General features: G+C 45.2%; 1 protein-coding gene across 1 annotated transcript in view; it reads right to left on the bottom strand.

The window, feature by feature from the left end:
- Positions 1-257: 257 nt before the first annotated feature.
- LOC143959505 (uncharacterized) overlaps positions 258-11,846 on the bottom strand; it is a 90,273-nt gene continuing 78,684 nt past the window's right edge. Inside the window, exons 6-7 of the mRNA XM_077468183.1 lie at positions 10,021-10,575; positions 258-4,808 (exon numbers count right to left, since the gene is read on the bottom strand). Of these exons, the coding sequence (XP_077324309.1) occupies positions 4,450-4,808; positions 10,021-10,575 (914 nt within the window). The 3' untranslated portion in view covers positions 258-4,449. The remainder of the gene's footprint in view (positions 4,809-10,020; positions 10,576-11,846) is intronic.

Raw genomic sequence — 11,846 nt, 5'->3', positions numbered from 1 at the left:
TTTCCTAAATCAGAACTTGAAGGCATCCGTACCCTCGCATGTTTTTAAAGACATAATCACTGGAATGTTGACTACACCATTTATAATATTTGTAAGTGTTCTTCTTTTTTGATACTGCACTCTAATAATACTGTATGTCACTGAATACTAGTGTCATTATTATGCATTTATCCATTTATTATTCTGTTCTAGAAAAACATAGTTTCTTCTTGCTTATACCCCTGAAGAAGGAGACAACTTAGTACTCTGAAACGCGTTGGGTACAAGAAACCACAAACTTTATTGTACATTTATGCATGTGACGGTGTATAAGTTTTAGACGTGTTTAAACATTCTATGCTTTTATATATATTATTTTCTATACATTTCCTAAATAAATATTTTTGAAACATTAATTAATTATAATATTATTAATTAAACATTATTAATATACCTTACAAAAATATTTTGAAATAGTATTGTGCCTTAAAAGTATACCACGCATGGGGATTTCTTTTCTTTTCTCTATTAAAGAGGAAGTAAACCCCGATGGGTGTTACTTCCTCTTTGATTCCCTGCAAAGGTAAAGCATAATGGACTACTATGCATCGCATCGCATCGCATAGTAGCCCATTATGTGTCACTTACCTGACACAGGAGCCAGCGAAGTCACTGATGCCCCCTGTAGTTCCGAGCGTCCATCTTCTTGGTGGGAGCTGTGATTCGCTGGAGCAGCGATGACGTCACTCCCACGCATGCGCACGGGAGCCGACACTCGCGGCATATCGCCGTGATCTGCGGCTTACCCAGTGCGCATGCGCCATAGACAGCGGTGGCTGTCTTCAGGTAAATATCTCCTAAACTGTATAGGTTTAGGAGATATTTCTTGGACCTACAGGTAAGCCTTAATCTAGACCAGGGATCCTCAAACTACGGCCCTCCAGCTGTTGCTTAACTACACATCCCATGAGGCATTGAGCAACTCTGACATTCACAGACATGACTAGGCATGATGGGAATTGTAGTTCCTGAACAACTGGAGGGCCGTAGTTTGAAGACCCATGATCTAGGCTTACCTCTAGGTAAAAAAGGTTTGTAAGGGTTTGCAACCACTTTAATACTGGATGTGGCACTACCCCTTGATCAACATCACTGGCCCCACAATTTTTTCTTCAATTATTGTTTTGCGGGGTGTATCCATTGATTTATTTGTGATCTTCAATGATTGATTTGCGATTCATTCTCATCGATGTGGGGTCCCTGCCAGTGGCGGAACTACCGCCATAGCAACCCACGCGGTCGCCATGGGGCCCGCAGTCACTATGGGGCCCGCAGCCTAGTGGGGACCGCTGCCGAATGGGGCCCTCAGCCGGGGCCCGCTGCCGAGTAGTCCGGGGCTCGGCATTGGCAAGCTTCTGTCCTGCCTAGAACACCAGCGTCAGCCCCGTCCCAGCGTCGTGACGTCACTCGGCCGGAGGCTCGATGGGCGGAGCTACTGAGCTATGGTATGCTGAGCTACTGCTGAGCTACTGCAGCCTGCATACAAGAGGAGCCAGGCAGCACCGCCGAGGAGGAACCAGTCAATGCCCTCACTTTATTGCAGAATTTGCTGACTACAATTTCAGAGGTACCATACAAGCTAAATTAAGCTGATGCAGTGATGGGGCCAGACTGCATTCTGAACTGTCTGTGAGTTTGACTGATTTTTCTAATATGTAGCATGGCGGGGAGGGAGGGGGTAAATGTCCTGCACTGGTCACAGTAATTTTTGTATTAATGTCCTGCACTGGTCACTGGTCACTGATGAATGAATTTACTGGTCACGGTCATTGATGAATGAATTTACTGGTCACGGTCATTGATGAATGAATTTACTGGTCACGGTCATTGATGAATGAATTTACTGGTCACGGTCATTGATGAATGAATTTACTGGTCACGGTCACTGATGAATGAATTTACTGGTCACTGATGAATGAATTTACTGGTCATGGTCACTGATGAATGAATTTACTGGTCACTGATGTATGAATTTACTGGTCATGGTCACTGATGAATGAATTTACTGGTCACGGTCACTGATGAATGAATTTACTGGTCACGGTCACTGATGAATGAATTTACTGGTCACGGTCACTGATGAATGAATTTACTGGTCACTGATGAATGAATTTACTGGTCATGGTCACTGATGAATGAATTTACTGGTCACGGTCACTGATGAATGAATTTACTGGTCACGGTCATTGATGAATGAATTTACTGGTCACTGTCACTGATGAATGAATTTACTGGTCACTGATGAATGAATTTACTGGTCAAGGTAATTGATGAATGAATTTACTGGTCACGGTCACTGATGAATGAATTTACTGGTCACGGTCACTGATGAATGAATTTACTGGTCACTGATGAATGAATTTACTGGTCACGGTCACTGATGAATGAATTTACTGGTCACTGATGAATGAATTTACTGGTCACTGATGAATGAATTTACTGGTCACGGTCGAATTAATTTAATGTGAGTATGGTAATCTGTATGGTAATCTGTTTTTCAATGGAATTAGTTAATTTTTTTTGTGGGGGGGCTGTTTGCAGGGGGGCCCCATACAACATTTTGCTATGGGGCCCTGTGATTTCTAGTTACGCCCCTGGTCCCTGCTGATCGATTTGCAGTCCCTGACGATTGATTTATGGTCCCCGATAACCAAGGCCATCTTATGGGTCAAAATGGCAAATAAGTCATATTTTTTTTTAATTAGAATTTGGCACGGTTCCCGATCTGCTTACATAATAATAAGGGGGCGTGATGGGTGGCATACTTCTAGTTCTTTATTTTCCGAATCTCTGGAAATCTGCCAGGAGAGCTCAAACATGCACAACAACAAGTGATAGAGATATGAATTCTTCGGAACGTGAAGCTTCCACTGTGAAAAGCACTTTCTTCGTACTTAGAAAACACGGCCATTTCTTAGAACAAACATGCATCGCAGATTATCTTCAGAGAAGCAAAGTCGTGAAAAAACAGAAGCAGGCCACGGTGTCTCAGTGTTAGCTCGGGGACATCTCATATTCTAAATCAAACCACAAAAACCACATTCCACCGGCAGCCTCTGGTTATGGCCTCACTCGTGCAGAGTCAACCCCTCAGACCTGACAGCTCTGCAATTCATGATATCATTACCGTTCTAATAGGGTCTTTCTGCAACATTCCGTCATTCCTCACCATGGACTGATCACCAGGGCTTAGTGCGGTCAGTTATTCAGGCCTCTACTCCAGGGAGCCCCCAAACTACAGCCCTTCAGCTGTTGATGGACTACAAGTCCCATGAGGCATTGCAAGACTGACAGGCACCACTCGAAAGCAAAGGCTTTATGGGACTTGAAGTTCCTCAGCAGCTGAAGGGTCATAGTTTGGAGAGCCCTGAATGGAATGGGTGTGCCTGGGGTGGGGTGGGGTGTAGACAATGTACTATGAGGTCCAGTCATTTGAAAATATGAATACGACGGCTGGAACACTGGAAATTGTTGACTTTTCAACATACAGAAATTTAATAGGCAAACATTAGATCCCGATTCCCATACAGGTAAAGGTGATATATGTGAACAAACAATGGAAGTGCACCCCAATAATTACCAACATTTACCACCATGAAATTACAATGGGTGTTCCAGATTAGGAGCCAATGATTAGAACCTCCTTGGGGGAGTATTCAGGTGGGACCTGTCATATATAAACCTCAGATATTCCGGGACTGGAGTTCCCTTTTATATGGACATGTATGATGTCATCATGTCAAGATCAATGGGGCTCTTTATGGCCCTCGGACAGTCAATATCCCTGGGGGAGGGGTGTCAGTAGTGATTGGTGGGTGTTATATACCCTGGGGGAGGGGTGTCAGTAGTGATTGGTGGGTGTTATATATCCTGGGGGGAGGGAGGTCAGTAGTGATTGGTGGGTGTTATATATCCTGGGGGAGGGGTGTCAGTAGTGATTGGTGGGTGTTATATATCCTGGGGGGAGGGAGGTCAGTAGTGATTGGTGGGTGTTATATATCCTGGGGGAGGGGTGTCAGTAGTGATTGGTGGGTGTTATATATCCTGGGGGGGAGGGAGGGAGGTCAGTAGTGATTGGTGGGTGTTATATATCCTGGGGGGAGGGGTGTCAGTAGTGATTGGTGGGTGTTATATATCCTGGGGGAGGAGTGACAGCAGTGATTGGTGGGTGGCATAAATGCTGGGGGAGGGGTGTCAGTAGTGATTGGTGGGTGTTATACACCCTGGGGGAGGGGTGTCAGTAGTGATTGGTGGGTGTTATATATCCTGGGGGGAGGGGTGTCAGTAGTGATTGGTGGGTGTTATATATCCTGGGGGGAGGGGTGTCAGTAGTGATTGGTGGGTGTTATATTCCTGGGGGGAGGGATGTCAGTAGTGATCAGTGGGTGTTATATATCCTGGGGGGAGGGGTCAGTAGCAGATAAAACCAAGTTGGGTGGCACAGCACTGGTCATACCAGGTGAAGTTGTTTTCTAGTGAGATGAGGGTACAAAGGTTGGTGTCGGGGTCACTAGGCATACCGTCCCCCCAGTTGAAGTAGTCAGTGGGTTGCCCACCCATCCAGTACAGGAACCCCAATACTTTGTGCCTGCGGAGGCCGATCCATAGTCCGGTCCCCGACGCTCCGGTCTGTTTAATCTTGGTAGCCACAAGGTTCTGGGTGCGGTCATCCGGCACGCTTAACAGGTTGGTGTAGTGTTGGCGGCAGTAGCGCAGGGCGTCCCACCAGCTAAGGGGAGTGTCCATCAAGTAGATTTCAACAAACCCATCTGCAGGAAGAGGAGGAGAAGAGACGAGTTAGAGGAGGGAGAGAAGTGGGAACTCACAGTGATGATAAGCCGCACTCCACCATGAGGATTGTAGACAACTCGAGACAACGCGGCCTCAGCGCTGAATGACACGCTTCTTATCACCTGACCTGACCAGTGGCCCCTCCTCCTTTCCCTCATCCTCCAGTAACATCTGATCCCCCCCCCCCATCTGACTTATCTGCCCCCATTATATTCTACCCCTCCAACCTTTTCCATAGACCTCTCTCATTGCACAGCAGACCACCTTCCATAGAGGTGCAAAGCATGCAGCATTTACCCCCCAATGAAATGCCAGCTCAGTGCTGGGGGTTCCCCCCAATTCGGGTTAGGCCCTTCATGTCTGGTGGGAATTTTAAGGGGAACCCAACGTTCCCCTTAAAATTCAATGTTTAAGGGGAACCTGGCACTTTTGTTCACATTTAACAATCTATATTTTTTGTTAGAAAATTACTTAGAACCCCCCAAACATTATACATATATATATATATATTAAAGCAGAGGCCCTAGAGAATAAAGCGGTGGGTTTTGCCATTTTTTATGTCACGCGATATTTGCAAAGCAGTTTTTCAAATGCAACTTTTGAGGAAAAAATACGCAAACCCCCACAAAATACATAACCCAATTTTTTTTGTAAAAATATAAGAGATGATGTTAGGCTAAGTAAATTAATACCAAACATGTCACATTTTAACTGCTTCAGCCCCAGAAGGATTTACCCCCCCCCCCCCCCTCCTGACCAGAGCACTTTTTTTGTGATTCGGCACTGCTTCGCTTTAATTGACAATTGCACCGGTCGTGCGATGTGGCTCCCAAACAAAATTCCCCCCACAAATAGAGCTTTTCTTTTGGTGGTATTTGATCACCGCTGCGGTTTTTATTTTTTGCGCTATAAACAAAAAAAAAGAGCGACAATTTTGAAAAAAAAAGAAGCCATTTTCCCTTCCCGGGGTCATGTGACTCGTTAGTGTTACAAGGTCTCAGGTGTGAATGGGGAGCAAGTGTGTTAAATTTGGTGTTATCGCTCTCACTCTCTCATACTGGTCACTGAAATTTCAGCATGACCCGGGGAAGGGAAAATGGTTAATTGGCGCCCAATTTGGACATTTTCACTTAGGGGTGTACTCACTTTTGTTGTCAGCGGTTTAGACATTAATGGCTGTGTGTTGAGTTATTTTGAGGGGACAGGAAATGTACACTGTTATACAAGCTGTACACTCACTACTTTACATTGTAGATAAGTGTCAAGATTTACAAAAATGTGAGGTGTGTACTTACTTTTGTGAGATACTGTAAATATATATATATATATGTACTCTGCATTTAGCATAGACTAGATATTCAGTGTAGACTCTATAGTCTGTCAATGCAGGCAGTGTAGTTTATGAAACACAGTGTATTGAAGTGGTTTAAAAAAATTGCATGGGGGTCCCCCCAAATTCCATACCAGACCATTATCCAAGCATGCAACCTGGCAGGCCACAGGATAAGGGGGGAGGGAAGATGAGAAAGCGTCCCCCCAACCATACCAGGCCACATGCCCTCACCATGGTCTCAGGTCCCAGGAGGCTGTGGGACCATTCATAGTGTGCCGTAGCTCATACATGTGCAGTAGAGAGCAGGCTGTGAAGCCACAGGGAGTCGTAGCCAGCTTCCCAGAGTAAAGATGGCGGCCCATGGGACCTGAAGACCAGCAAAGAAGCAGCCTGGGCGGGGAGAGCGCCGGATCCCTGGACTGGTAAGTGTTTCCCTTATTAAAAGTCAGTAGCTGCACTATTTGTAGCTACTTGTTTAGCTAATTTGCCACTAGGGGGGGTCTGTACCAGAATAGTGTCTGGTTAAAGCAAATAGAGTCATCAGGTGCTGGGCCCCTTTTAGGTAGAGCCCTCCCACAGTGATGTCATGAGTGAGGAAGTGGCTTGTTATAAGTGGCTTGTTATAAGCCAGGTTTGGAGGAGCACTTGAGGCATGGGAGCAGAGATGGGTCAAATACCCCCCCCCCCCGTTCGGTTTGCAGCAGAACTCCCGAGCAGTGAACCCCATTGAAGTCTATGGGAGCCAAACAGAAAAAATCAATAGTGCCCATTTTAAAGGCTTATATGCAAATAATTGGCCATAAAGGGGGTATGGGGGTCCGGGTACTGCCCTGGGGAACATATATCAATAAAACAAAAACAAAACAATAGTTTTTCAGGAGCAGTGATTTTAATAATGCTTAAAGTGCAACAATAAAAATGAAAAATTCCTTTAAATATAGTGCCTGGGAGGTCCCCTTAGTGTGCCTGTAAAGTGGCACATCTATTGCATGTATAGAACCTGCTGCAGCAAAAATTACATTTATAAAAAAAAATAGTCAATTCGCATTTAAATTGACTCTCGGTTGCAATTGCCGACACCCAGCTATTGAAAAAAAGAAAGAAAGAAAAGGCGCCCCCCCCCCCAGTCCATACCAACCCGACTTGTGATGTTACAGACATGTGTACACTGAGTCGGTGACATCACAAGGGGGCGGTGCCACCAGGGGATGTCACCAGGTGGCCCCGCAGTTACCTATAAAGGAATGGCAGGCATTAGAAGGAGGAGGCATTAGATCAGCCTTGCTCAACCTTTTCAACACAGAGGAACCCTTGAAATAGTTCTCCGGTCTCGGGGAACCCCCTGCTAAAAATTTGAAATCTACAACTCCTGATACATTAGTGTGATGGTCAGTGGGAAGAATGGTCCTCACACTTGTGGTCATTGGGAAGAATTACCTCCTTACAGATAGCTAAAAAGATCAATGGTGTCAGTGGGAAGTTATCTCAGAGGCAGAAATTGTCCAATGCTGAAGGAACCCCTACAACCTCTGTAGGAACCCTGGTTGGGAATCCCTGCATTAGACGTTCAGCTGTCAATTAATGCAGAGCGTTTTTTGTTTTTTTTGTTCTATAAGTAATGGATATACCCCATACTCATTTGCATGGGGGGGCGGCGGGATCTGGAGGCCCCTTGTTAAAAAGGGCTTCCAGATTCTGATAAGCCCCCCACCAACAGACCCCCCCAACCACAGTCCAGGGTTGTGGGGAAGAGACCACCCCACCCCAAAGCACCCCCCCATGTTAAGGGCATGTCGCCTGGTATGGTTCAGTATGGGGGGCTGCATGCTCAGATAAGGGTCTGGTATGGATTTTGGGGGGGACTCCACGCTGATTTTTTTTTTTTTTTAATGCAATTTTTTTTTATCATTCAGCTGTCAGCGGGGAGACCCATTGACAGTTGATGACTCGTCGGTTGTTAAGGATGCTGCAAGGATGCTTCCTGTTACCCGTTCCTTGACAACCAGCTTTTACTTTGCACTGCAAGCACTGTGCACTGTGCAGTGTGCAGGGCATTCCCCGAACAGGGCAAACAGTCAATGTTCAGCCCAAACTCATGCTCGGGCCGAACCGTTCGCCCAACACAACAAGGGAGCTAAACACCCCCCACCTATGAGGCTGTAACCAGCATTTGTAGACCCTGGATAGGTCAGGAGGTCGGGAGGATTAGACCTGCACCCAAGAAGAGTCGGCTGTAGTCTTTCTCTCCCTTATGGAGATTGGAGCTAGGCCTTTAAGGCCTTTTAGGGCAGGCTAAGAGTTCCCTGAGTAAGGCTGCTTCCCTGGAGGGACCCTGGAGAGGTGTAACTAGCAAGGAGGTGACTACAGAGAGCTCAGTCCTGTGAGTATTAATGACCCTGGGGTGGAGAAGAGACTGTAAAAGGGAGATGGCTTCCAAGGTGCTGAAAATGCTTTCACATGTGACTACTGCGGACTGTCCACTAAAGGTGAATGGCTATTTAATGTCAAGTGACTCTGCATGGTAAGTCAATGTGATGCGACTGTTATTCTGTTTCCAGAAAGTGTGGACATTCCTTCCTTTGGGGATGTAAAGTTCAATGGCCATGAATGTTGTATGGAGGCCTCTGATATGTAGTGGGGCACAAGAAGGTGGAGGGTTCGGCTTAAGCAGGGGAGGACAATGTTCTAGCAGGGGTGGGGCCTTGTGCTCTTGATGCCAAATCTAGCCGACCATAAAGCCCCTTTTACATGCAGATTTTTTCCTCTTATCCAGTTTAATGGTGTATTAACCACTAGCAGACCACCCCATGTACCCCGTGTGCTAAATCATGTACATGTACGTGATTTTAAATTTATGGGTAGGGGGCGCGCCCGATCTGTACTGTGATTCAATACAGCACAAGCCAGTCAGCAGGTCCCGGCCAATGATTCATGGCTGGGACCTGCTGATCAGCTTAGCTAATCACAGAACATAGCCCTGTGTTTACTAACAACACAGGGCTCTGTACATGGAGCAGCAATGTGGCTCATTTTTCTCCCGGGAAAGTAGGGAGAGAAATCAGCCGGATCTCCTAGTAAAAGCAGCACACATTGCAGGCATTACGCGTTGTTAGGCACATAGTTAACCCTTTGGTCAGCCCCTAGATGCCAACCCTTTCCCAGCAAGTGTCATTAGTACAGTGACAGTATATAGCATTAGCACTGATCACTGTATTAGTGTCACTGGTTGTGTCAGGGTCAGCTAGTCAATTCCCCTTCAGCATCAGTTAGTGTTAGATTGTCAGCCACACTATTAGAGTCCCATTATAAGTCACTAATCATCGCCATTACTAGTATACAAAAAATCATAATTACAGTATACTGTATACTGCATATCCCATCGTTTGTAGATGCTATAACTTTCACACAAACCAATGAAAATACACTTACTAGGATTTTTTTTTTTTTTTTACTAAAGATATGTAGCAGAATACATTTTGGCCTAAATTTAATGAAGAAATTAGATTGTTATTTTTATTGGATATGTTTTATACCAAAAAAAATAATTCAATAAATTTCAAAATTGTTGACCTTTTTTTGTTTATATCGCAAAAAATAAAACAGTGGTAATCAAAAGCCACCAAGAGAAAGCTCTATCTGTGTGGGAAAAAAATGATATAAATTTAATTTGGGTAGTGTTGCATGACCGAGAAATTGCCAGTTAAAGTAGCACAGTTCTGAATAGTGAAAAAAATGGCCTGGTCATGAAGGGGGTAAATATTCTGGAGGTCAGGTGGTTAAGAGATAGAGAACTGAGCTCATTTGTGTATTATATCTCTGTCTGGAGTTCAGCTTTGATAAGTAGTAACCCTTCCTACCTTCATAAGACTTGGTGCTCAGGCTGGTGACCACAGTGGTGGTGGTAGTGGGAGTGGTCATCTCATGTAGATTCGTGGTGGTAGTGGTTGTCTTTTGAAGAGTGGTGGAAGTGGTCATCGTGTGTAGACTGGTGGTGGAGTTGTCCGTTGTATTTTCACTGGTGGTGGAGTTGTCCTTTGTATTTTCACTGGTGGTGAAGTTGTCCTTTGTATTTTCACTGGTGGTGGAGTTGTCCTCTGTATTTTCACTGGTGGTGGTAGTGGGAGTGGTCATCTCATATAGATTCGTGGTGGTAGTGGTAATCGTGTGTAGACTGGTGGTGGAGGTGTCCTCTGTATTTTCACTGGTGGTGGTAGTGGGAGTGGTCATCTCATATAGATTCGTGGTGGTATTGGTCATCGTGTGTAGACTGGTGGTGGGAGTTCTGATCGGGCCCTGGCAGTTACAGCTCAAACCACTGCCATAGAAGTTGAAGGAGCTGGAGGTGCTCCCTGCGTTGAAAGCTGATGTTGCGGCACCTGTGCAGAACAGAAAGTCACAGATTATTGTAACATCTCACCCATTTCTAACATATGTCCTCCTTGGATCGAGCTGTACCAAGTGTGCTCCTAAAAGTTCTGTTATGTAGAGGTATAAGCCAAATCGTAATGTGCAACTTGAAGTTTACTGTGTGAATACAAGAGAAGTTAAACATATCACTAAAAATGGAAAAGGGTATGTAAAACACATATGGCAAAGTAAAACAGGCAGTGCATCTACTGCTGTATAAGGCTGCCCAGCTGTAACTCCCACAAATGTCACTAGGTGGCAGCAAATAACAGAGAAAATAGAGTACGAGAAGAAATCACTAGCGCTAAACAACCCAACACAGTTCTGCCTAGTACAAACCGTCTCCTGGGGGTAACATCGCTCTCACAAGGAGGCTGACAGCAGCTGGTAGCACAAATGAATGATCAACCCAAGGTATCTCTGGACAGGTTTCCCCCACAGGGGTCTCCAGCCAGGCACCACCCACAGGGAACTCAGGACAAGTTCCACATACAGGGATTTCTAGACCGTTTACACCTACGGGAATATCCAAACAGGCTCCACCCACAGGGGGCTCAGGACAGTTTCCACCTACAGGGTTCTCCACAGAGGCTCCACCCACTGGGAACTCAGGACAAGTTCCACATACATGGATTTCTAGACAGGTTCCACTCACAGGGATCTCTGTATAGGTTCCACCCACAGGGACCACTTTTATTGTGACAACGTTGTCGTGATTTTTTTAATATTGGTGAAGGTTTTACTGTTATTGTGGCTAATAGCCATAAATTATTGAAAATGGTGTCTCTTTTCTTTTAATAAACTTTGTATCTATGCCGCTGTAAGTTCCTTATCGAAGCCCCTTTACAAGCCTGCTTGGCTTGTTTTATTTTCTTTCCACCCACAGGGACCTTAGGGCAGGTTCAACTAGAAGAGGGAGGCCTGGAAATGAAGGCAAGGACGGAGGTGAAGGGCTGGGCATGACCTGCGTAGCCCAAATGTCCCCTTTCTTTTAAACCACTGCCACCTCAACCTTCTTATCAACCTTACTAATAATGAGACCACACCTTCTCTTTGGAGTAAACTGGCCACAACAGCCTTTATTAACACAACCAAAACTTTTTACTCACTCCAAAGATATATATATATAAATATATAAATATATAAACATGTATATCAAACCATAAACAACATTTTTAAACTAAATTCCAGTCTGGTGATCTCTGACGGTGACCCACTTTAAACCAAAACACCAACCTCACTGCGGTACCTTTAACATACCAGGCCTCCAGCTGTG

The sequence above is a fragment of the Lithobates pipiens genome, unplaced genomic scaffold, assembly GCF_037356315.1.
Source record: "Lithobates pipiens isolate NorthernLeopardFrog02 unplaced genomic scaffold, aLitPip1_a1.2 Scaffold_78, whole genome shotgun sequence".
Taxonomy (NCBI): Eukaryota; Metazoa; Chordata; class Amphibia; order Anura; family Ranidae; genus Lithobates; species Lithobates pipiens.
This window is presented reverse-complemented; position numbering and strand designations above follow the sequence as displayed.